We start from the raw sequence: 24699 nt of genomic DNA on the forward strand, positions 1-24699 counted from the left end.
CTCTGTTGCCCAGGCTAGAGTGCTGTGGCATCAGCCTAGCTCACAGCAACCTCCAACTCCTGGGCTCAAGCAATCCTCCTGCCTCAGCCTCCTGAATAGCTGGGACTACAGGCACGCGCCACCATGCCTGACTAATTTTTAATATATATATATATATTTTTTAGTTGTCCAGATAATTTCTATTTATAGTAGAGACGGGTCTCACTCTTGCTCAGGCTGATTTTGAACTCCTGACTTTGTGCAATCCGCCCGCCTCGGCCTCCCAGAGTGCTAGGATTACCACGCCCAGCTTCCCCGAGAAGTTTTCATGTAAACCAGTCTCTTGTGAGCAACTCCAGTAACGTACATACTGACACCTGCTGCCAATAGCACACGCTAGAGCCCTTCCACTGCTGACTTCCTGTGTGTGCTTACCTCTGGCTTCGTCCAAGCGGAGGGCCGAGAGGAAACCCGAGCACACATCTTGTGCAGCAAACAGCATTTGTAAGTGAGCAAATCTGTGCAGGCCTGAGGGGAATATTTATGAAAACACATGAGTGCAAACAAACACATACAGAAGGCTGCTTTGAGAACTTCTGAGGTCCCAGGTGCTCTGATTTCTGGAAGATCCATCCCACATCACAGCAAACTTATTAAAACTTTGCCCCAGTCTCCAAACAGCTTTTAAAGAGTTTGAGCTTTTAAAAAAATAGTTTTGGTCTGAAATTATTTGGCGACAGGGAACTCACTGTATCATTGCTTATGGATTCCTGGCGATCGATCCGTGGCATCAGGAAATTCATACCAGGTGATTTGTGACTTGTGAACTTGTGGTTTTCAGATGCAGCGAGAAACATTTATCGACCCATCAACTACAATGATGAAGTTCACGTGTTTTGTGGACTTGTATTTTAAACATTTATTAATTTCAAACTTACAGTGTACTTTTGGTATTGTAGGGGGTAACACAATTTCTTTTTCAATCTCAAACGTTTTCCCCAGGTCTCCGAAAAACCGAATGAACAAAACAGCCCTGTAAATACTGTCGCTGTGTCCGATGCGCCAACTGGGCAATGAAAGCCCACTGCGACCCTCGTTTTCTTCCATTCGTAAGCCTGCCCCAGAATGGCACATGGGATGGAAAACAATTCTTTCTCCTTCTGTTTCAACAGAACTTTCTTGTTTCTTTCTCCAGTGTCCTCCCCCTCTCTACTCCTGTATCTACAACAAATGCCAGTTCACAGCCGCGGGTGGCCGGACCCTGGAGGCCCAGGCACGCCGGGGTCTCCCCCCCCACACACGCCGAGGGTCCCCCACGTGGGCCTTCCAGCGCGGACGCGTTAGAAGACCCCACACCACACCGGGCTGGCGGGCGGCTGCCGCAGATGCGGTTCTACCTGGGCAGTCCCCGGCCACCCCGGGTGCCCGCGGGGCTGGCCTGGGACCCGTCCGCAGACGCACTTCTTACAAGCGCATTATTGGGGTGCATCATTATTGCCGCCGCACCCCAACACGGTTCCGCGCGGGGCAGCGCCGCGGGGCCTCACGCGACCCCGCCCCAGGGCCGGCGGGGCAGGGGGTGCAGGGTCCCGCGCGGGGACCGGCAGGTGCACCTCGCACCGCGGGGACACGTTCCCGGGGCCTGGGCGCGGCGCGGGGGCGTCCACGCAGCTTCAGGGTCGGGGCCGCGCTCGCCCGCGGACACCTGGGGGGGACCGCTCAGCGCCGACCTCTGCCCTGCGAGCCGCATCCTCCGCCTTGACCTTGACCTTGACCCGGGCCCCTCGGGAATTCCTGGGGGAACCCCCACCCCGCCCGCGCCGCCCCCGGACCCCCGGTGCGAGGAGGAGAGGGGGCTCGGGGCTCGCCCGGAGGAGGACGCGCGGGACCCGGCGGCCGCTGCCACCCGGACTCCGGAGCGCAAAGTCATTTCTCGGAAAGCGGGGCGCTTCACAGAAGGGGGCCCGGCGGGCCGCGCCGGTGGGGCGGCGCCCACCCCCGTCCCGCGCGCCATTGGTCGGCGCGCCCGTCACTCCGCGCACCGGGCCCGCCCCGTCCCCGCCCTTAAATGCGCAGGCGCGCCGGCGGGGGCCGCGAGCGTGGGAACGCGGGCTGCGAGCGCGGACCCAGGCGGCGGCGGCGGCAGGTAGGCACGTTCCGCGGGCGGGACCCGGCGTCGCGCGAGGGCGGTCGCCCCGGGTCCCGACGCCGGGCGGGCGCGATGCACCTGCGGCGGGGCAGGTGCCCTGGCGCAGCCCTCCCGTGCCACCGGGCTGTCTGGCTGCGCTTCCCCGTCCCCAGCGCCTGCGCCCGGGCTGAGCGTGCACGCGCCGTGCTCCTTGGCTCGTTCGCAAAGACTGGGTGATGCCAAAAAAAAAAAATGGTCTTATTTTTCTCAAAATCCGGTTTGCATAGGAAACTTCAGAAGGGTTCCTGCAGTGAAGGGAATAGCTGCCCCTCTGTCCTAGGATCTGCTCCTGCGTCCCTGAGCTCCCCGTGGGATGAGGAGGCTGGGAGGGAGGAGGCTGGGAGGGTCGAGGCTGGGAGGGTCCGCTGCATGCCGAACCTGCCGGGCAACCCAGCGCTGCTGAGGTTAAAGATCGCGAAGGGGGCAGGGCATGCTGATTTTAAAGTTCTGGTTAATGACCGTCAGTTACGATTTCTGGGTGGGGTGTGGGGTCCTTTGCCTCCATCCCAGCCCGGAGGCCCCCCCGGCCTGAGAGTGGTCACAGCCCACAAGAACAGCGTGTGGCAAAAATGAGACTTTGCAAGGTGAGATGTGTTACTCACGCAGAGCTGCGAAGGGCTTTATAAATGGAAAGTAGAGACAGAATTTTCCAAAATGTTAACTTGTTCCCCACCCCCCAACCTATAGTGCCCCCACTTTCTTTTTAAACCAAAAGAGCGAGCTAGTGGTTCAGTGATGGTTCTGAGCTTGTCCTTTTTATGGAAAGATTTGGGAGAGTCAGTCCCTCGGGCAAGGCTGGGGCCAGAGAGAGAAATGGCTCCCATGCCGGTTAGTCCAGGGGTGAGGAGGGGGCCCTGTAGCCGGAGCAAGTGCCCAGAGCCCCGAGGGGCGGGCAGGAGGTGAGTTCTGTTGCACGGCAGCTCAGGGACACCCTGGAATCCGGATGGGGTGGGCCCGGGGCAGCCTCTTGTCACCTTCCTTCTGGGAAGCCTGTCCCCTGGGTTAGTTTATAGGGATGCAGATTAGCTCCAGATAGGACTTGGCCAATAGAGGGGATGATTATCTCAAAATCAAGGAAGAGGAAGTCATAAACATGTGACTGACTGGGCTTATTAGTTTTTCCTGGCTGGGCATTCGGTGGGATTAATTTGTTGGTGTTTAATAAATCGTTACGGATCAGCGTTGTAGGAGAGTCTTAGGCTTTGGATGCGACTTAGAACTTGGAGCTGATCGCAAAGGACACTGATAGAGGGCTGTCTGCGTGCTGAGATCCTGTAACTTAGCTGTGGCTTTTCTGGGCACAGTGAGTAAAAGCAGCCGCCGCCGGGGTTGGGCGCCAGCGTGAGTTCTGGCGCAGCCGGCCGGCCGTGTGCCTCGGCGCTTGCTCTGTCTCTCTGGGCTCCAGTCTCTCCTCTTTTTGAATAAAGAGGGGGCCGGGTTAGATGATTTCTAAAGTATTTTCCAGCCTGTGATTCACTCTTCTCTCTTTCTCTTTCTTCTTCTTTTTTTTTTTTCTTCCTTTTTCTTATAAATCACTAAGACAGTTGTCCTTCAGAGTTTTGAGGTTTTCAACCCGTTAGGAATCCTGATGAGGAAGCGTTGACCCTATTCCTGAAGCAACGCCTGCACTCACACAATTTTGCTTCTGATTTCGGGAGGCTCAGGGACCACTGACTCTAGTTTTAAGAACCTTCTTGCAAGGGGCTGAGGGGAAATGTTTTATTCGACATATTCTCAGCCTCCAACCCCTCATCCTCCTCCCCGGGGCTCCCTCCTGGAGCTGGGAGGAGTTCTGCTTCCTCCTCCCCGGGAAGGGGCTGCAGGAGCTTGCACCCTGCCTGTCTGTTTTCTGGGGGGTTCTTGGTGGTGGTGTTTCCTTTCCCTGCCCCAAATTTGTCCCTTCTTACTTACAAACGCATGGGCCGTTGTAGAATTCTGAGTCTCTCGGGACAGCTCCCTGCACTAAACAGGTGGAGGAGCGTCAGAGAGGTTCGAGTGACGCCCCAAGGTCCAGTTAGAGAAGAGCCTCAGCCAGAGTCCGGAATTTGCAGATCAATGTCTAATTCCTATTTCGTGCACTTTACCCCCTGTAAAGCCCACAAATGGGCAACCGGGTTTATCGGATGGAGAAGTTAAAATTGGCACTTAAGGGTCCTCGCCTCCTTCCCCTGTCCCCCTTCCTTTCCCACCCCCAAAGCCACCTGCAGGGGCGGGAGTTTCCAAAACACATACTTCTCGCAAGGGTTGCCGGCTGTTATTTCTCTTTCTGGACCAGCATGGCTCTGGTTGTGACCATATTCTTGCGGACGTTATGTCTTGTCACCGCTGACATTGTTTTAAACGGGCCTGCCTGAAGAGGCCACATTTTAATCAGAAGAATAGAAATGCTATTTTTTTCTTTTGGGTGGGCGTCTGTCCAACTGCCTGGGGGATTTCCAGCGCTGTTCTTGTAAATGCCGGCCGAGAGTCGGCAGGGCCTGACAGCTCTCTCTCTCTCGTGTGCCACTGGGAAAGACACCTGCTCTGGCAAGACTGTCCTTCCAGAGGATGTCCTTGGGTGCCCCAGATGGGCAGGTCCCTAGATGAGGGAGTCTTCTGGAAGACCCCATCGTGCTTTGCTCTGTAGCCACAGTGTGTTCCTTCACTCTCGTCCCCATCTCTCAACGGGTTGTAAGAGTTCTCCGGGAGGAAAGTGTGGATAGTAACAGTGACATGTCACGTCTAAGGTCCAGGCAGCAGCGTCTCAGTGCTTCATCTTCTACAGCCCTGCGGGGCACCTGTAGCTCCTGCCTCGAGGTTATATGGGACCCCAGATGCCTGCCCTTATCACTTAAGTCAGCTGTGAAGGAACAAGCTAGAAGGCACAGCCCCGAGGGCTTCCTCTTTCTCAGATGGTGTGTCCCAAAACATCCGTCAAACCGGGCACCGGGAAACCGGTTCTCAGACTGGCGGGGTGCGTGGTGGCTGTCCGGACCTCATGCTGTGATAGTGATTTTCCCAGTCGTGCTAACAGCGGGGCTGTTGGGTCTCGTGGGCGGGCGTCCCTGCCTGGAAGGGAACGTGTCCTGCGAAAGCTGGAAGGGGCGGGAGGAGGGGCTCGCGCGGGGCTGCCGGGCAGCTGCGGGTCTCCAGCTGTGGAGGAGCTTTCGGTTTTCATTCCCGGCTTTGAGGTCATCAAGGCCAGCTCCCGGCTGCTCCTGGCAGGTGTCCTGGCGTCCCTGGATCTGTGGGCGTGGCCCCAAGCCAGCATCTTCATCGCAAACCTCTGGTCTTCCTGTTAGCCGTGCCCGGGGTCGCCGGGACTCACGAGGCGCTGTCTGTCCGTCTGTCCAAGGATGTGCGACCGCAACGGCGGGCGGCGGCTCCGGCAGTGGCTCATCGAGCAGATCGACAGCGGCATGTACCCGGGACTGATCTGGGAGAACGACGAGAAGAGCATGTTCCGGATCCCCTGGAAACATGCGGGCAAGCAGGACTATAACCAGGAAGTGGACGCGTCCATTTTCAAGGTAGTGCCCCCCCCTTAGCCCCCGACCCCACCACTCTGAGCATGGTCCCTGCTTCCCTCGGGGATGTGGGGAGGTGTCGGGTGACATCTTTCTGGTTTGCCTACAAATTAATCCAATTGTGCAAATCTGAACGTTAACCAAAGAGTGCTGAATGTGTCTCGAAAATGCACATGAGCTGATTTTACATCTGTTGGATTATTTGGTTACTTTCTAGGTGAGTTGTGTTATTGGCGTTTTCCGACGAGGATGCCCAGGGCATTTTCCTTCCCTGCTCTGTGTCCCTTTCATGGGGACTAAGTAGCCTGGGGAGGGAGAAGACCTTTCCCCCCTGGGCTGCTGCCCCAGGGGACGCGGGGACATGGGGAGGCCGACGTCTTCACTCTTTCAAAGCTGTTGCCGCCACTTGGCATGGCAGGGCCAGCTCCGGAGGGTGAGATGCCATCTGTCGTTCCTTCTGGGGCCAGGTCTCGTGGGGTGTCCCGAACCTGTATGTGTCTACAAATAGTCTTACCTGCCTTGAGAGCAATAAGGAGGTCGAGCATGGACAGACTCACTACTTAGTTCTGCAGCGTGCACTGTGACAGCCACCATGCACTGAGGGTGGGTCTGCTCCGTGCCAGGCCTGGCCTCGCACGGTTGTTTTGTTTTTCCTGCACGCAGCCCTGGTAGCGGGTGCTGTTCTCAGAGGCACTGAGAGGAGGAGACCTGTGAGGCTTGTCTGCGGTCTCATGCTCACAGGGCTTGAGTGACAGAGCCAGTGTCTGGGCAGGTAGTCCAGCCGGGAGCCCAGGTCCTGATCGAAACAGGCATTCTTGCCTTTGCACCCAGACTCGGGCAGAGGAGTAAGGACCGGGGCAGCCCAGCTCTGCAGACCAGCCGGGTTATTGAGTCCCCCAGCGGTCATCAGAGTCACCTGTGGTCATTGCCGAGGCTCCACACATGCAGGTTTTGCCCTGGGAGGGTTGGAGCCCCAGGTCAAGGTCAGCCCAGATTTTCATGTTTGCAAATGTAGGTACCACGGGTGGTCTGACTTAGAGCTTGGTTGCAAATCAGTGCCACGTGTGCTTATTCTGTGGCATTTGGGGGCTGAGAGTGTGGAAGGTGGGTGGGGCCTGAGCCGTGGAGGGCCAGAGTCAGACCTGAGACCTTGAACAGGCGGGAAGGGGTGAGACCGCAGGACCCCGCCCGTAGCAGCGCTGGCCTTTCAGCCAGGGATGACTGGCACCTGACATCGGCGAACAAAAGTGACCAAGATCACACCTGGACCCCAGACGGAGGCATCGGTAGGTCCAGGTTGGGTTAGGATGCATTTCAGCCCTTCGAGCCTCCTCCTGGCCGATGCGTGTGCCGTGGGGCTGTGCATTTTTGCAATCTCGTTAAATCTGTAATGTGGGGTTGCCGAACTCTTTGAGCATCTGATGCCGGTCGTTGACCCCTCCGAGAGAAATGGGCACATGGGAACGCTTTGCACTCACCCTGGAGGGGTCCTGTAGATCCCACGTGTCCTCCACATCCCTTCTGACCAAGGATCCCAGGCCAGGAAGCCTGGGCACCGCCAGGTGCTCCAACGCCAATGCCTGCTTCCTGGTTGGCAGTGCCATTGCAGATTTCCCTCCCGAGTGATCGGAGGTGTTTCTTGCCCTTGGCATCCTGGTGGACTTCTCTTGGGAATGGCTCTGCACATGTCTACAGTGCTCCAGTCCCAGCCGGGCGGTCAGGGATTCGCTATTGTAGATGCCCCTAACAGCCAGAGTTGCTCACGCTCAGCACTGTTGACAGCTACGGCTGGGTCATCCCGTGTGCTGGCGGCTGTCCTGTGCCTTGCAGGACGTTTAGTGGCATGCCTGGTCTACTAGATGCCAGTTGCATGCCCTCCTCCCATGTGACAACCAGAAACATCTCAGACGTTGCCAGATGTCCCCTGGGGGGCAGAGTCTCCCCTGCCCTGTTGAGAGCCCTGCCATGTGCTGACCGCAGCCAGGATGGACAGAGGCACTGGGTGCTTGACGGGGGCCCGTGGCGGGTTGAGCGCCAGTCAGACACCTTCAGGCCCCGCGGCCGTGCAGCCCTGGCGTCGGCCGCTGGTGGAGACGCGGGCTGCTCCCTCCACCCCGTCCCCTGCTTCAGCTCGCGCCCCAGGGCCGCCGGAATAAAGCCCCAGATTTATGTCTTATGCAATGCTCTTCATGGCCGTTTCAACAGCGTTGAGAAAAATGTGCAAGATTCCCAATGTTTCCGTTGGTTACGCAGTTTGTCGATGTGGCAATCTGAAGTGAGTCTACAATCTCAGCAGGAATGGGGGCGGGAGGGGCGCACGGGCGCCCACCTGGGTGGGGAGGCGGCTTCGGCGCAGGTCTGCGGCAGCGAGCTGACGGAACTTTCCGGAACTTTGCCACTGGGAGACGTCGGCGGCGGGGAGGCCTTGCTCAGATAGAGCCGTCGTAGGGCTTCTCTGGTTACGCGGAGACCCATTTCTTCCAAACATTCTTTGGAAGAAAAGCTTGCAAAAATTTAGGAGTTAAGAAAAACATATATGAGTTTTGTTTCCTCCCTTAATAAGTGGATCGTAAGAAGTGGCTTCTAGCAAGAGAATCCTTCATTGCCTTCAGCCGGCATCCTCAGACCGGCTTTGCAGTGTAGACCACGGCCGGGGGACTGGAGATTCAGCTCATCTTGTGCCAACCCTGAGCATGCTGATGAGGCCCTGATATCAATTCATATTTATTCTTACAAAAGCCTTTTGCGTTCTTTTCGTAAAGATGTGGGGGGGACGTCTAGTTAAGTGAGGGTTGGGGTGCGTGGGCTTCTCATCGATCTACATGAGTTGAAACTTACTTAGCAGCGCAGATATTTCCAATTCAGCAGGCCTCGAAGCATTTCATGTTTAAAACGCAAGACAGCAAAGTTGCATCAGGAAGACTGCGTGGTCTGAGTGTCACGTGGGCCGAGCCGTGCGTTGCTGGGAGAAAGGTGGTGGCGGTGGCTGTGGGTGGGCCTCGGAGCCCTGTCTCACCGGGTTTTAGCTCTCGCTTGAGAGGGATGGTGAGATGTCATCCAGCTAAGCCGATGTTTTGGAGCCGGCCAGAGAGGCCCCGGCAGAGACGGGCACCTGCTGAGTCACAGGGCTCCGGGCAGGCTGCAGGCTGGGGGTGGCGGCCAGGATGCACCCCAGCCAGCGGGCCTGGTTTGGTGGACGGCGTGTCCCGGCCTTCCTCGTGGGCCGAGTGTGAGCTCCGAACAGACGACTGTGGCCGCACCTCGTGGGCGCAGCGGTTCCGGGCGTGCACCTGCGGGTTGTAGCATTCCCTCCAAAGCTGTGCATCTCTAGGTCCATTTGGAATGTGGGTTCATCCAGTGGCTCTCCAATGGAGGTGGTCACGGTTTTACCTCCCAGGGGACCCTTGGCTGTGTCTGGAGACATTTTTCTTTTCTTTTTTTTTTTTCAGAGACAGAGTCTCACTTTGTTGCCCAGGCTAGAGTGAGTGCTGTGGCGTCAGCCCAGCTCACAGCAACCTCACACTCCTGGGCTCAAGCAATCCTCCTGCCTCAGCCTCTCGAGTAGCTGGGACTACAGGCACTCGCCACCATGCCCGGCTAACTTTTTCTATATATTTTTAGTTGGCCAATTAATTTCTTTTTATTTATAGTAGAGACAGGGTCTCGCTCTTGCTCAGGCTGGTCTCAAACTCCTGACCTTGAGCGATCCTCCCGCCTCGGCCTCCCAGAGTGCTGGGATGACAGGTGTGAGCCACCGCGCCCGGCCTGGAGACAGTTTTGGTTGTCACAGCTAGGGGAGGGGTGCTGCTGGCCTCTGGTGGGTTGAGGCTGGGGCCGTTGCTAAACGCCCTTCCCTTGCGGGGCAGCCCCCGCCACGGAGGAGAGTGATGCCATCCAACACGTCAGTCTTGCCGAGGTTGAGGGACCCTGATTTAAAGTAGCAGCTAGTTGTAATTACCGTTCGTTCAGTACGTGGTTTGCTGTCGCACGTCTTTGGAACAACAATGACGACAGCTCCCAAGCCCATGCTTGGTGGGCGGTGCGGTTAATAGAGGAGAGAATCGACCACGGACTTTACAGAATTGTCCTAAAGAGGAGTTTGACATCTGTGTCTGAGAAGGAAGCCACTGCCCACGCTCGCTAACGGGAATGCTCTTCCAGTGTTTCCAGCCCGGGCACAGATGCAGACTTTTGCATCAACAGAGCAGAGAGCGCTGGTCTTACATTATAAACATTCTTGTCCTTGTTGGAGAGGAGGAGAAAAGCTAGGGCTGTCTTACAGGAGCTGTGACGTCCGGGGCATTGCAGGGTTTCTGCAAGCGTGGTCTCCCGGCCAGCTGGGCCGGAGTCGCTGGGCTGCTGGCTGCAGGTCCAGGTTGCCAGACCTCGCCCGCACCTACCCGCCCAGTGAGACCCTCGCGGGACGAGGCCCGGGAACCTGCCTTTTCACACGCTTCCCGGGGGACTGCTGTATGCATTGAGCTGGGGAACCTTGCATTACACCAGTGGCAAGTCCACTGGGCGGGAAGTAGGGACACGGGCATTTCACCCCAGACCCGGCCACCCTGGCGAAGTTGCTCATCCCTTGCGATTGCGTTTTCCTCAGCGGAGTTCAGAATTCCCTACAGATCTCTAGTTATTTCAGGCTCCAGGGGCACTGTCTGATTTTGCCTAAAACCGAAGGTCGTTTTCACCTGACGGTGGTTACCTCAGGGTCGGTGTGTCTGTGTTCCAATTTTGGAGTGTTAAAATATGCCCATTCACGGGTCTTATTTTTAAAACAGTGCCCTGCTCTACGTTTTGACTTTAAGATTTCAGCTTTGAATTTCTGGTCCTAGTTCAGATCCTAAGGTTTGGAGAAAGTAAAAAAAAAAAAAAAAAAAAAAAAAAAGAGCTAAAACAAATCAAACAAAACTCACCAAAACCATTAAAGGGAAACCATGTCATTGCCTTTGAATCTGTGCCTTGGGGAAAAGTCTAGAATAAATTCAAAAATGCAAAACAAAATTTCTATTAAAAGTGGCAGGGCAACGGATGACCAAGTTCGCCCCTTTTTTTTTTTGCACATGTTCCCTTTTCAGGGCTACGTGTTAGCAGCTAGGGGTTGGTTTGAAAAAGCAGCAACTTGTTCTTTGTTTTGAACATTCTAGTGAAACCATGCACAACTTCCTCTTTGTGGGTCTTAACCTTAGGCCCTCCATCCCGGGAAGGACTTTGCTAAAAGGCACCTTCAGGGGGGTGTGTGTGAGAGGAGCCGTGGGCCTGGGCTGGAATTCTGGCTCAGCTGGGTGAACTTGGGGCCCCCTGCACGGGCCTGGCTCTTCTGACACCAGGGGTCGGGGGAGAGCGTGGCCCGGTCGAAGCCTCTTCGAGTTCCCAAATCTAGTGGGAGCCCACGGCCAGCAAGAGAGACTCCCAGAGGGGAGGGGGTGCACCGGGTCCCCACCGTCGTCATGGCGGCGGATGTTTGTGACGGGGGCCGGCCGTGCATGTCATGCGCTTCTGTTTCTTCCTTCAGGCCTGGGCAGTTTTTAAAGGGAAGTTTAAAGAAGGGGACAAGGCTGAACCAGCCACTTGGAAGACGAGGCTACGCTGTGCTCTGAACAAGAGCCCGGATTTTGAGGAAGTGACCGACCGGTCCCAGCTGGACATTTCTGAGCCGTACAAAGTGTACCGCATCGTACCCGAGGAGGAGCAGAAATGTAACTATCCCTCCTGGGCCCACGCGGCCTTCCAGGAGCTGGCCCGGGCACGGGGCCCTCGGGTCCGGGGTGGACGCGGGGTCTGGGGCACGTGGCCCCAGCTCAACAAACAAACAGCCCCCTCCGTTGTGCAAGCAGATCGGGAGGTGGCTCCCCGCTGACCTCACACACCAGCTGCTGTCCGAGTGGCAGCTTCCGGCCGGGGGAGCCGGGGCAGGGTCGGAGGGAAGGGCGGGGGAGACGGGCGCAGCCCAGCAAGTAGCCACTGCCACTTACGGTCAGACCGGGACAGGCGCCGGACCTCCCCCAGGCTCAGAGTTCCGCCGGGCGGGAGTGAGGGCCCGCCAACCACAGTTTCTGACGAGGCCTCCCTTCCCGTTCCGGCAGCTCACACACAGGAGAGGCTGGGGGGGAGTGCGGTGGGCGAGGACGGGATGGACCCCAGGGGCGGCCGGGAGTAAAGTTTCCCAGGGAAGTTGCGGAAGGTGTCCCCAGGGGGCTCCGTGGCTGGAGGTGGGGTACGTCTGGACGTGGCAGTAGATCCTGGTTGTTGTTTGGGAGCTCTGGGATGCCATCGTTCCTGGGGTCTCTTCCCAAACCCCAAGAAAGCACGTGTGCTGGCCGTAAACACCCCGCCGCGCACCCCGCTGCCTCGGGCTGCACTCTGGCCAGACATCACTCATCAGTCAGAACGCACCCAGCTCAGGCCTGGCTGCGGAATCCCTTCCGAGCCAGTGCGCTGAGCAGCTGCGGTGACCCGCGGTGACCCAGGACAGAAAGTCTGATCACCGTCACTGTGTAAAACGTCCTTTAACACGTCGACGTTCTTCGCCCCTCGGTAGGGCGATGAGAATGATGACCCGCCTCGGTTCTCCCCGTAGAGGCTTACTCGTGGTCCAGTAGTGCCCGAGAGAAACAGAACCCTCGTAACACTTGCTAGGGCGGCGCCACCGTTCCGAGCTCGCAGCCCACGCCCCGTGCAGGCGTTCACTGCGTTGGTGGGTGATTACAGAATCGGCTAATACTGTGACTCGAACCCGTGTAGAGCGAACCTGTCTTGGAGAGTTATTTAACTCAGCGAATGAGGGAACCAAATGATGACAAGGACCGCTGGAGAGAGAGTATGAGACTCTGGTACCTGTGTGTGGTCAGGGAAGGGCAGAAAGGCACCCCACACCGGGGCAATGCAGCCGCTGCGTGGGGCGTCTGCAGCTTAATCGTCTGCAAACTGGCACTGTCTCCGCTGAGCCCAAAACCCTGATCGGTAATAAACTGTCAGGCCAGCAACCTGGCCTTCCCTCGGGGCGTCAGATGGTTTTTAGGGGAGACCTCTGCTCGATGCTCTGGGCTGGCTCTGCAAGGCCCGGCCGTCCTCTTTTCTGCCTCATCCCCCAGTGTTGGATAGTCGTTAATCACCAGAGAACAAGCTTGCGATTTGGAGGAATAGGGAAGTTTCCGTTGTGCCCTCCACTGCCTCCCCAGCACCAGTCAAGCTCGAAGTGGCAGAGTGGCAGGTGACCCTGACTTGTTTGTTGCCCAGGTTGCGGCCGGCCTCACCTGCAAGGGTGGATGTTAAAAAAGGAGCAGGCGGTTCTTGGGGCAAAGCAACGCCGCATTTGCATAATGTCTATTTTTTTTTTTTTTTTTGAGACAGAGTCTCGCTCTGTTGCCCGAGCTAGAGTGCCGTGGCGTCAGCCTAGCTCACAGCAACCTCCAACTCCTGGGCTCAAGCGATCCTCCTGCCTCAGCCTCCCGAGTAGCTGGGACTACAGGCATGCGCCACCATGCCCTGCCCGGCTAATTTTTTATATATGTATTTTTAGTTGTCCAGCTAATTTCTTTCTATTTTTAGTAGAGACGGGGTCTCGCTCTTGCTCAGGCTGGTCTCGAACTCCTGACCTTGAGCGATCCTGACGCCTCGGCCTCCCAGAGCAAAGTGTGCTGTCTTTGTCCTCTGAGAGTGTTAGGGAAAACCGCCGCCACCGCCACCACCGACTTCTCTCTTTTGCCTTTGCTGATCCTCTGCGATCGGGCCGAGGCACGGGAGATCACGCCTGCGCCGTTCCCAGACCGCCAGCACACGCGTGAGCTCAGGTTTCCTCGCGCTAAGCTCAGCGTTTACAGGAAACGGGCTGTGGCCTCAGCGATGGCCGTGGTCTCTGTCCGGTTTTCCGTAGGCAAACTCGGCGTGGCGACTCCCGCCTGCGTGAACGAGGTCGCGGAGATGGACTGTGGGCGCCCCGAAATCGACGAGCTGTTGATCAAGGAGGTGAGTGGGGACTGCGCTCCCGGGACCCCGGCCCGGCCTGCAGAAGCCTCGCGTCCGTCGGCGGCGGGAGTGGCTTCGCCACCTGGTCAGCCCCCGGCCCCCCATGCCGTGTCCCTCCTGAGCTGCCTGCTCTGGGTCGGTGGAGTCTGCTCAAGCTCTCCCCTTTTCGTCCTGTGAACGCTTTGGGTGGCTGTCTGTCCCCTGCCGCGGGCTGCCTGCTCGGGCAGGCTACGGCCAACGACCAAAGGCCAACGGCTCGTCGACTTTCCTCGCCGCTCGGGGTGGCCGTGCCGAGGATGAGTGTCCTAATCACGGGGCTATCGGATTGCTTGCTTTTTAACGTGCAGGTTTTAGTCCTCGATGGGTTGGAAAACTGGATCACCAGGCTCGCTAGAGCTGTGGGTGAATGCATAGTTAATAGGCTGTAAGCGAAGGCTTCGTGGGGTCTCCTTAGGCAAATCTCATGGCTTTTTTTGTGTACGTTTTAGCTATTTGGATGCTCTTTTCTTCTATATTTAGCCTCTTAACTATGTTCTCTTTTTTTTTTTTTTTGAGATAGAGTCTCTTTCTGTTGCCCAGGCTAGAGTGCCGTGGTGTCAGCCTAGCTCACAGCAACCTCCAACTCCTGGGCTCAAGCGATCCTCCTGCCTCAGCCTCCCGAGTAGCTGGGACTACAGGCGTGCGCCACCACGCCCGGCTAATTTTTTCTATATATTTTTAGCTGGCCAATTAATTTATTTCTATTTTTAGTAGAGACGGGGGGGGGTCTCACTCTTGCTCAAGCTGGTCTCGAACTCCTGACCACGAGTGATCCTCCCGCCTCGGCCTCCCAGAGTGCTAGGATGACAGGTGCCCGGCCTAACTGTGTTCTTTTATGCCTGTGACAAGGTGGACATTTGCATCACTAAAATAATCCCATGCAGCCCTTGCAAAAGGTGGAGCGAGCACCATATAGGTTCTTCTTAATAACAGCACAGTGATGATGGAATCTTCAGGAGTAGCTTGGCCGTAAGAGAGTGAGGATAAGACACAGCCCACCCTCAAAGGCCTGGCTTTTCCGGGTGGTCTCTGGCAGCGGAACGAGGATGTTCCTGGCCTGGCGTCCCTCCACCAATGTCCTGTTTTCCCAGGCTGTTTCTGGGGCCTTTCTGCTGACTCAGCCCAGAGAGTGAGATAGTCAGATTGCCACACCGGGGTCACGAGGAGAGCAGCTGTTATAAATGAAATGTCTCATAGTTGGATTTACCGGCCTCCTTTAAGGAGTGGGTTAGAGGTGGGAGCATCTGCACGTGGCTCCTTGGGCAGGTGGTGGGCAGCACGGCAGAGATTGCCGGGAGTTACCGGGCAGTGGTGTCTGAGGACCTGCCCACCTCTGCAGGGCATGGTGGCACCTGGAGAACGTGGCACCTTCGGTCTGCGACAGGCAGTTCCACGGGAAAGGCCAGTAAACTCTCTGCGGCCCCCAAAGAGCCCGGTGGTTCAGCCACGGGGGCTGGTTGCTGAGCCGGAGTAGTTTGCAGTCTAGGGTCTTCCGGGTTGCAAAGCGAAGCTTCACCTTCGTCTCCCGAGACAAAGGTGGCAGCGTGGTTGTATGCGGCCGCAGACTGTTCGTTTTTGCAAACACTGGGGCCCACGTTGGGAGTTCCGTGGCTGAGCTGTCTCCCCGTCTCGCCCCTGGCCGTGCAGCCTTCCGTGGACGACTACGTGGGCATGATCAAGAGGAGCCCTTCCCCGCCAGAGCCCTGTCGCAGTCAACTCCTTCCGGACTGGTGGGCGCAGCAGCCCGGCACAGGTGAGGCGGGGGCCTGGGGCGGTCTCCGGGTGTGGTCCGGATGGCTCGTGGCATCCGCCAGGGCCAGCCTTGGGGTGGTTGGTGCTGTTATGATCCGTGTCACAGTAAAGGTGACTGAGACCGGAGAGGTGAACAGGCGTGGGCAGAGCCCAGCCGTCCCCTTGGCCCCGTGTCCCGCCGTTTCCTAGGAGGGGCACAGGTTGCCCCATTCCATGGGTGACGCCCATGTCTGCTTTTCCCCCGCGCTCCTGGGAACGTCGAGGGGTCTAGTGGACCGGAGGGAAGACGCGGCTCTCAGCCTCGCTGGCGCTGGTCCCCGGGCAGTACCTTAGGCCTACCAGTCCGTTACCACATTAAGGCCCCCTCCGGGGCCAAAGAGAACTCAGCCTGTCTGGAGGGAAGGAGCGCTCCGACCGGGGATGGGACATTGCGCAGAGCCCCGGGTTCGAATCCTACTCTGGGACGTTGCATAGCTCATTTGAGCCTCTGTTTACTCATCCATGTAATGGAGACACCAGAGCCTGCCCCGGGGGTGTCACCAGGATTGAGGGAGTCGGTTGCCCTTTTATCGTCGTCCGATGGTGGCCCTCAGAGCTCCCAGGCTGCCTGAAACGACCCTGCCGGGCACGGGCTCTGCAGCCTGGGAGCCTGTCCGCTGCCCCCCTCGAGCTCTTCTTACGCCCCCGTCCCCCGGGGCATCCTGGGAGGTGGTGGCTGGCCCCGTGGACCTTGGGGGTTTGCCGGGCTATGGTTGGCAGTGTCGTGGGAGGGGCCCTGGGAACGGCCTCTCTCTGTGCTGCGGGGTCACCCCGGGCGCCCCCCAGAGGTACGCCCTGGCCGGCCGGTGGGCACTGTGCCCCGAGACGTCTCGGGGGCAGGCCCCTGGGTGGGAGGGGAACGTGGCCCCACAGTGTGACCCTGACGCACGGTCAGAAGCCCCGGGGTGGCACAGAGCAAGTCCCCCGCACCCCCGCTCTGGCGTCCGTGTCTGAGAGCCGTCGCTCCGGCGGGGAGAAGCACCTGTTTCGGCAGAAGCCTGCGCTCCCCGAGCCCGGAGCCTGGGGCGGGAGCGGCGGAAGGTCCCCGCACACGGCTGAGTTCGCTTTCCTGTCCCCCCCGCCCCCCGCAGGCTTGCCGCTGGTGCCGGGGTACGCCGCCTATGATGCGCACCACTCAGGTACGGGGCGCTCGGGGCCGGGCGCGGGGCACGGACACTGTCGGGACGAGGGCCAGACAGTCCCGGCAGAGTCTGGTGACGCTCAGGACCCCGGCTGTCGTCCTGCCAGCTGCCCCTGGGGTTGACGTTCGGGCGTGTTGGTGGCATTTTCTGGGCACAAAGGAAGCCGGGGTGTCTGCCCAGGAAAGGGAACCCAGCTAGAGCGCCCTGGCGTCAGCCTAGCCCACAGCAGCTCCTCCCGGGCTGTGTGTGATGGACACATTTTCCTCAAATCTCCTCGCCTTAAAACACTTAAAAGTTTATTTTGAATGGGAACCCACGGTCATCGCCTGTGACAGTAGACCCTGTGCCAGCTGTACAAGCAGGAAGTCAGGGGCCGGAGCAGATGCAGTGAAAGCCTAGGACAATATTAGCAAATTCTAGCCGAGTGTTACTCCCCGTCCGAGGCTTGGGCACCCTAAGTCCGATGCCCTTTGTTGTCAAGAGAGGTTGTCAGGGTTAGAAGTTAGGGATCCAGGCCGGGCGCGGTGGCTCACGCCTGCAATCCTAGCACTCTGGGAGGCCGAGGTGGGCGGATCGCTCAAGGTCAGGATGACCCTCAACAGACGTAACATTGAGTGAAAGACGCCAATGCAAAAGGACACCTGGGAGTCAGATTTCATTTATGCAAAGTTCAAGAACAGGCAAAATTGCTGGGCTTTCAGGCCTGTCATCCTAGCACTCCGGGAGGCAGAGGCGGGAGGATCGCTTGAGGTCAGCAGTTCGAGACCAACCTGAGCAAGAGCGAGACCCCGTCTCTACTATAAATAGAAAGAAATTAATTGGCCAACTAAAAGCATATATAGAAAAAAATCAACCAGGCACGGTGGCGCACGCCTGTAGTCCCAGCTTCTCGGGAGGCTGAGGCAGGAGGATTGCCTGAGCCCAGGACTGTGAGGTTGCTGTGAGCTAGGCTGACGCCATGGCACTCTAGCCCAGGCGACAGAGCGAGACTCTGTCTCAAAAAAAAAAATAAATAAATAAATAAAATAAATAGAATTAACTTCTAGAAGAAGTCCTTGAATGTCCCCAGAGTGTCACCGAGGTAGATCCGAGACATGGGCAAGTGAGGCCCCCGGGCGGGGGAGCCTGGGAGGCGCTGACCCGCCCCTCCCGTCCGCAGCCTTCTCCCAGATGGTGATCAGCTTCTACTACGGGGGCAAGCTGGTGGGCCAGGCCACCACCAGCTGCCCCGAGGGCTGCCGCCTGTCCCTGGGCCAGCCCGGCCTGCCCGGCGGCGGCGCCAAGCTGTACGGGCCCGAGGGCCTGGAGCTGGTGCGCTTCCCGCCGGCCGACGCCATCCCCAGCGAGCGGCAGCGGCAGGTGACGCGGAAGCTGTTCGGGCACCTGGAGCGGGGCGTGCTGCTGCACAGCAACCGGCAGGGCGTGTTCGTCAAGCGGCTGTGCCAGGGCCGCGTGTTCTGCAGCGGCAACGCCGTGGTGAGCCGGGGCCGGCCCAACAAGCTGGAGCGGGACACGGTGGTGCAGGTCTTCGACACCAGCCAGTTCTTCCGAGGTCAGTGCCGAGCCTGGAAGGCCACGCCTCCGTCCCCGTTCCGTCTGCAGCCCGGGGGGGGTGGGACAGTGTAGGGGGGGGTGTAGCGGGGACCCCCTTAGCGTCCTGCTCTGCAATTTCTTGCTGAGCAACCCTTGTGCCTCGACTTCCCTGTGTGTAAATGGGGGCGCAGAGTCAGCACCTTCCTCGCGTGGCTGTCGGTAGGACGAGGGAACGTCACCCCTGCAGCTTGGAGCGTGCTCTGGGGACCGTCCCTGGACCCTGGGCGCTGCTAGGGATGTGGCCTCAGGCCCTGCCACAGGCCCAGGGGACCGGAATCTGCATCTTGGCGGGGTCCCTGGGGGTTCGAGTGGGCGTCCCGAGATGCGCTGGCTTTGTACGCACTAAGTGCTGGGGGGTGACACCTGTGTTCAGTAGGGCTGCCCGGAGCCTTTGTCATCCCACCCCGAGCAGCGGGTTAGGCTGACCTCTCTGTGTCCCGAACGCTGTCTGCTCCCCTCCCTGTTCCCGCATGGGCCCGAGCTAGAGCCAGGCTCTCTGCTGTCGTCTGGCCCGATCGCCCCCCGAGGAGGGTTCCTGGAAGGGGCAGGTGCAGTGAGGTGTGTGAGTTCAGGTGCGCCAGCCCCGGGGGTCCGCCTGGTGCAGGGGCGGCGAGGGCTGAGCGCGCGGCGAAGGGCTTACGCGGCGCAGACTCCCGGGACCTCCCCAGCTCCCTGACTCCGGGGTCTCGGGCCGGCCCGAGAGGCTGCGCTTCTCTCGGCCTCACCAGGAGAGGCTGTTGCTGCCGGGCCTCGGGCTCCACTTTGAGAACCTGGAGTCGGAGGTGCCGGGCGGGGGCTGCGGCCCTCCTGGGGCGTCCTCACTCGGGGCTGCAAACTCGGGCCCTCAGGGGCTGGGCAGGTGGAGTAAAGGAGCAGATGAGCGAGACAGGAGGGAGCGGTGAGTCGGGCAGGCTGTGCCTGCTGAAAGAGATCAAATCTTCTGTGTTTCCCCGAAAACAAGACAGGGTCTTCTATTTAGTGTTCCTCAAGAAGACACCGTAGGGCTTATTTTCAGGGAATGTGCTGTTTGTTTTTTTTTAAGGATAGTACATCATCTACATTTATTGAAATATACTTGTCTTCTTCTGGAACATCATCGTCAGTCTCCGAACCCCGAATTCCATCCTGAATGTCTTGCGACTCTATTTCCTTTAGAACCGTTGGCCCCGATCTCTCATGTTGAGCCACAGAGCTCTCACGGGGCAGATGAGAAGGGCTGCTCGTCTCCTTTCCCGCTCCGGGACGAAACGCATGGGCTGTGCAGACGCGCTGCGAGCCACGCCCGTCACTAGGGCTTAATTTCGGGGTGGGGCTTCTATTGCGCACATGCTTAGACATCCTGCTGGGGCTTATTTTATGTGGAGGTCTTATTGTCGGGGAAACACGGTAGGTGTTAAAAACCCCAGCGACTCCCTGGGCATGGCCACCAGGTCCCCAGTTGGGATTGGGCCGAAGGCCCCGTGGTACCCTGCGTGGTCCCCCCTGAGCCCCGCGCCTCCCGGGCTCTGCTGCAGGGGGAGTGGGGGGCCCCCTCGGCCTCGCTCGCAGACACCCGCCCCCGCGTCTCGTTCCAGAGCTGCAGCAGTTCTACGGCAGCCAGGCCCGGCTGCCCGACGGCAGGGCGGTGCTGTGCTTCGGGGAGGAGTTTCCGGACATGGCGCCCTTGCGCTCCAAGCTCATCCTGGTGCAGGTGAGAGCGGGCGGCGCCCGGCCCCGGGCCCAGGTCTCCCGGTGCTTGTGTCAGGGCCGAGTTCTCACTTGGGCTGGAGAAGAGGCAGCAGGGATGGGGGTTTCCACCTGGGTGCGGAGCCAGGGCCTGGGCGAGACCCTCGCTACGGGGGAGGTGGCTTCTTGTCACCTCTGAGCCATCTTCCCTTGTCTGGGACTCTCAGAAACCATGCAGAGTCTCATATATGCGAGTATGCATGGGTTTTTTTTTTCTTTTTTGTTCCTCTCTTTTTGCTTTTTTAAAGCATCTCTAGAAAGATAATTCCTGTTCAGTTAGGGTCTCAGTGACACATTAGGGCTTTGCAGGCCCTTGTTGAATTGTAGTCAAAGGAATGAAACTCTAATGGTGGAATTCTGGGCACGGGCTGGCAAAGTCGGGGTGATATTGGGAGAGTATATATGTATAGCGGTCTGTGCAGGACAACCTCCTGCCCCTCCTTTCCATCTGCCTAGTCCGAGTTCATTTGTTTGGGGCCCACGTTGGAGCCTCTGGAATGATAGCTTTGGGCTGGGGCCGTCAGAGACGCGGGCTGGGGTCAAGGACGGTCCCCACCTCACTCGGAACCCCATCTCTCTCTCGCCCTGTGCGCGAACCCTCTAGGTGGAGCAGCTGTACGTCCGGCAGCTGGCGGAGGAAGCCGGGAAGAGCTGCGGCGCCGGCTCCGTGATGCCAGCCCCCGAGGAGCCCCTGCCGGACCAGGTCTTCCGGATGTTTCCGGATATCTGCGCCTCCCACCAGAGACCCTTTTTCAGAGAAAACCAGCAGATCACCGTCTAAGTGTCTCTCCGGGGCCCCCCACCCGCCAGCGTCTCGCACCTCTGGGTGACAGTCACAGCCGTGGTTCCCCACGGACGCGGGCCCCTCTGCCCCGGGCGGGACGCCGTGCTCGGCTCTCGGCTCAGCGACCGCCTTCGCGGAGGAGCCGGCGTGGAAAACAAAGTCGCGCCACCGTTCCGCCGTTCCGGTGCAAACGTGGGAGACTTACGCCAAATGGTCTGGATGCCATAACTATAACCCGTGATTACGGATTTGTTTTTTTTTTTTTCCCTCCCTAGTTATCATTAGTTGCTTTGTTTCTTTCTGCAGTTGGGGCAAATGGACATTTCCAAAGACTTGCCGTTCCATGCTGTCAGCAGACAGCTGCTGCAGGTAAAGGAATTTGGAGTTTAAAACCAACTTGTGAAAACAGGACTGTTTTTATACATTTTTTTAGAGAGTTATAGATTTATGATTTCATATGCTTGATTCTATGCAAAGCATCTTTTTACTTTTAAGCATCTTGATAAGATTTAAAGATATTTAGATGCAAGCCTCCCTTTAATGAGTGAGACCGACACTTTTCTTAGAAGAAAGTACGTTCTTCCTAGACTTTTTGGTGCCGGGAAACCGCGTGTTCCTGCCCAGGTGAACTGGCGCCTTTTCACCTTCAGACATTGAAGACTTTCCCGCTGAGGAAGCTTTGAGCTAAATTTATTTTTCCATTTCTGTAATTAAACCGTTCCAGATCCTGCTTTCTTTTCTTCTTTCTAAATGGTTTTGACCTGTTTTTTAAAAACATTTGTACTTTGAATCGTCTTATTTTTACATGTCCTATTGTAAACAGCTTTGAATCTTTTTTTTTTTTTAAATTTTAAATGGGCTTGATATAAACCATAAGTTTAAAAAAATAATTGTGGGTCACATGAGCATGTCAGTTGCCCCTGCAACGAGGTCACCCTCTTCATCGGCCGGCGGGGTGCGGGGTGCAGACGGCGAGGGTGGAGGGACGTGTCTCACCACGCCGCGGTCCCGCAGCCTCCCGGGGAGGGGAGGGCGCCGTCCCCGTGCTTGGTGCTTCTCCAGGTTCGTGCCGTCCCAGGCCACCAGTCTGCCCTCCACAGAGAGCGGCAGGGTGGGATTCCAGTGGGGAAGTCCCCTTGTTAGCCCCGGAAGAACTTACCCTGCCGACCAGCAAACGAGACACTTTTCCTGCCCCAAAGCGCGGGAAGCGGTTTACCCCACGACGCGGCACTGCCCGGCAGCCAGGAGCGGGACCCCTGACGCGGCGGCTCGGCCTAGCGGCGGGGTTCACGGCGTCCCCCCCGGCGCTCCCTGACATGCCGCGTGAGGCCTGAATCCTTTCCAACACCGGCACGATTAAAAGGCAGCTGAACGTCTTTTCCAAAAAAAGGAAAAAAAGCTCTGTTTTGTTAGATCAGGCCGCTGTTGTGCGTAGGTGTGTGCTGGGCCAGACGCCGGGGCGGGGGGGATCGGGCCCCCGAGGTGTGCTAGGCGCCTCTAGGTGCCCTGCCGCTTGCCAGCACAGGGTTGGGCGCTTAGACTGGGTCAGTTCTGCGGCCGGTGTAGACACCGGGTCGATGTGCTGGGGCGTGGGAGGGTCCACTTGCCTCCAGCCGCGCTGGCCTGAGCGGGCAGAAGAAGAATCCTCTCTCTGTCTTCTGCTTTCTTTCTCCTCCGTCCCCAGCCCGGGCCACCGCCGTCCCTCACACAGAACCTCCCGTGAAAATGGGGGCGGGAAAAGGCCTTACCTGCGTCTGCCCTCGTTTCGAGATGGGCGGAAGGGGCTGGGGTCTGGGAGACCCAAGCTCGGCCGGCCCGGCGGCCTTGTCCCCAGGAGGGCCTCTGATTTCAGATCTGAAAAGCCAGAGAACGCCCATTTCCTCTTCCCGTAGCCGCCATGTATGTGCGAGAAGGCGGTGCAGGCGTGGCGTGTAATTAGACGCGGCCACGACAGGTCCCTTAGGTGTGTGTATGGAGTCCACGCCACCTGGCTACAGGAAGGCGCCAGTGGAAGTGGCTGTTCCCTCCTGGCCGGCACGGCGGGCATTGTATTAAGGATCAGTTAATTGGGCCGGGCGCGGTGGCTCACGCCTGTAATCCCAGCACTCTGGGAGGCCGAGGAGGGAGGATCGCTCCAGGTCAGGAGTTTGAAACCAGCCTGAGCAAGAGCGAGACCCCATCTGTACTATAAATAGAAAGAAATTAATTGGCCAACTAATATATATAGAAAAAAATATTAGCTGGGCGTGGTGGTGCATGCCTGTAGTCCCAGCTACTCGGGAGGCTGAGGCAGGAGGATCGCTGGAGCCCAGGAGTCTGAGGTTGCTGTGAGCGAGGCTGACGCCACAGCACTCACTCTAGCCTGGGCAACAAAGCGAGACTCTGTCTCAAAAAAACAAAAAAGAAGGATCAGTTAATTAATTAAGGACGGCAGTCCTGTCCGCCTGCGGTGTTTGCCAGCCGACAGTGGGTGCCTTCTCCCAGCGCAAGTGAATGTGGAAGCGCGTGTCTTTTATATGCTGAATGAGTATTTATTTTTGTATCCATTAAGAAAAAAACATATCGATCTCTTTTATTCTTCATGACAATAAAATGCTCTTTTCCAAAAAGCTGATGCGTGTGCTCTGTGTGTTTTCAGTCACCGTTAAGACATTTTATAATGTTCGCCAGGTTCTGGGTTCTTCCGGCGGGGCGTCGGCACCCCGATGTGCTGTATCAATCCGGTCCTCGGAATTAGAACAGCCCTCTGATAGCACTTGAAAGATTGCTTTTCATCTAAACGCGTCCCCCCAAAACAACGGCAGAAGGGGACGGAGACTGACCGTGAGGAACTCCCTGGAGAAGGTGGCCGGGGCGCTGCGTTCTCGTTGCAAGCGGAGGCCTGTCTAGGGTTCCTCGAGCCGCCGCGTGTGTGCGCACAAGGGTGCGGGGAGTGGGGGTTCCTGCCGGCAGCAGGTGATTCTTCTGGTTGCTTCTGGAAGGGCTTTGTAAGGGGCTCCCCCCTGGCCGGGGCGGCCACGCGTGGCTGGGGTGTGTGTCTCCTTCCGTCCCGGCACGTGCTCGCTGTGCTAGCCCCCCGGGGCTACAGTGAGGACGAAATCGCCCCGGAATCACGGAGCTTGGGACATTCCCACTGAACCTCCCGGAGCAAAGCCCGTCCGTGGCAGGGAGGCCAGCCCAAGCGGAGGGAGGTTCGCCCGGCATTCCCCATCTGCAAGCGATGCCTGGTCTCTCTCCCTGTCCTCGTTCGCGTCCCAGTGAGATGGGGGCCCGTTCTTGGTCTCAGCTTGCAGACGGGGAAACTGAGGCACAGGCCCGTGCGATGGGCTGACTGTGAGCCCTCTGTGTCCTGGGGGGACGGCTTAGCGTGAGAGGCTCCATGACAAGGTGGTGCTGCTGTCCTGGAGCGTGCACGACGTCCCGCTCAGGCGCGGCAAGCGGGAATTTTGTCTGTAAGCGAGCTCTTCTCTGTCCTGCGGATTCAGGGCCAAGTGTGGGGACGGGGTGTGGCCTCCGTCTCCCCAGAGTCCAGCAGCCTGTGCAGGCAGGTGACAAATCCTCCTGCTCGACGTCTTGCAGCAGCCTCGGTGGAGGGACAGGAGGGGGGCGCAGCGCGTTGTCACTGGCAGAGGAGAGAGTGCGGGCGCTTCAGTAGTAACTGGGGGTTCTAGAGAACGTCGTCAGCACCCCGGATGTGAGCTGGCTTTTGAGCTGTTGCCCCTCCACCGGACAGTAGCTTCTTGGGCCCCGAAGGGAAGCTCTTCATGAGACGCTCTGATGAAACGAGACTCCCTCGCTCTTTGTGTTTGAAAAACCATTTTAGGAGATTCCTGTATTTCCACAACCCCTCTCTGAGTGGTGGCCGCTCATGTTCGATAACTTTGGAGAAACTATCTGGGGTGCAACGTTGTTTTCCATCGTAACGTCCAGATGGCTGTGGATGACCACGACCCCCGGGTCAGGCACCTGCGGGGTCCGAGG

General features: G+C 58.1%; 1 protein-coding gene across 3 annotated transcripts; it reads left to right on the forward strand.

Annotated features, from left to right (window-relative positions):
• The first annotated feature begins 2059 nt into the window (after nucleotides 1-2059).
• Nucleotides 2060-23327, forward strand: IRF8 (interferon regulatory factor 8). 3 transcript variants are annotated; one of them, XM_075995843.1, is made up of 9 exons: nucleotides 2060-2125; nucleotides 5502-5676; nucleotides 11192-11375; nucleotides 13553-13644; nucleotides 15331-15436; nucleotides 16566-16613; nucleotides 17776-18168; nucleotides 19784-19899; nucleotides 20539-23327. In XM_075995843.1, the coding sequence occupies exons 2-9, from the start codon at nucleotides 5503-5505 to the stop codon at nucleotides 20713-20715; spliced, it is 1290 nt and encodes a 429-aa protein (XP_075851958.1). In that variant the 5' UTR covers nucleotides 2060-2125; nucleotide 5502; the 3' UTR covers nucleotides 20716-23327. The 3 variants fall into 3 exon arrangements, with proteins under 3 accessions (XP_075851958.1, XP_075851959.1, XP_075851960.1); XM_075995844.1 differs by having other exon boundaries at nucleotides 2061-2125; nucleotides 5449-5676; XM_075995845.1 differs by lacking the exon at nucleotides 2060-2125 and adding an exon at nucleotides 3268-3470.
• Nucleotides 23328-24699: the final 1372 nt, after the last annotated feature.

The sequence above is a fragment of the Microcebus murinus genome, chromosome 20, assembly GCF_040939455.1.
Source record: "Microcebus murinus isolate Inina chromosome 20, M.murinus_Inina_mat1.0, whole genome shotgun sequence".
Classification (NCBI taxonomy): domain Eukaryota; kingdom Metazoa; phylum Chordata; class Mammalia; order Primates; family Cheirogaleidae; genus Microcebus; species Microcebus murinus.

Coding starts and splice junctions, on each gene's coding strand:
- IRF8 (XM_075995843.1), top strand. CDS start 5,503: ATGTGCGACCGCAACGGCGGGCGGCGGCTCCGGCAGTGGCTCATCGAG. Junction 13,645..15,330: donor ACGAGCTGTTGATCAAGGAG/GTGAGTGGGGAC, acceptor CTGGCCGTGCAG/CCTTCCGTGGACGACTACGT. Junction 16,614..17,775: donor CTATGATGCGCACCACTCAG/GTACGGGGCGCT, acceptor TCCCGTCCGCAG/CCTTCTCCCAGATGGTGATC.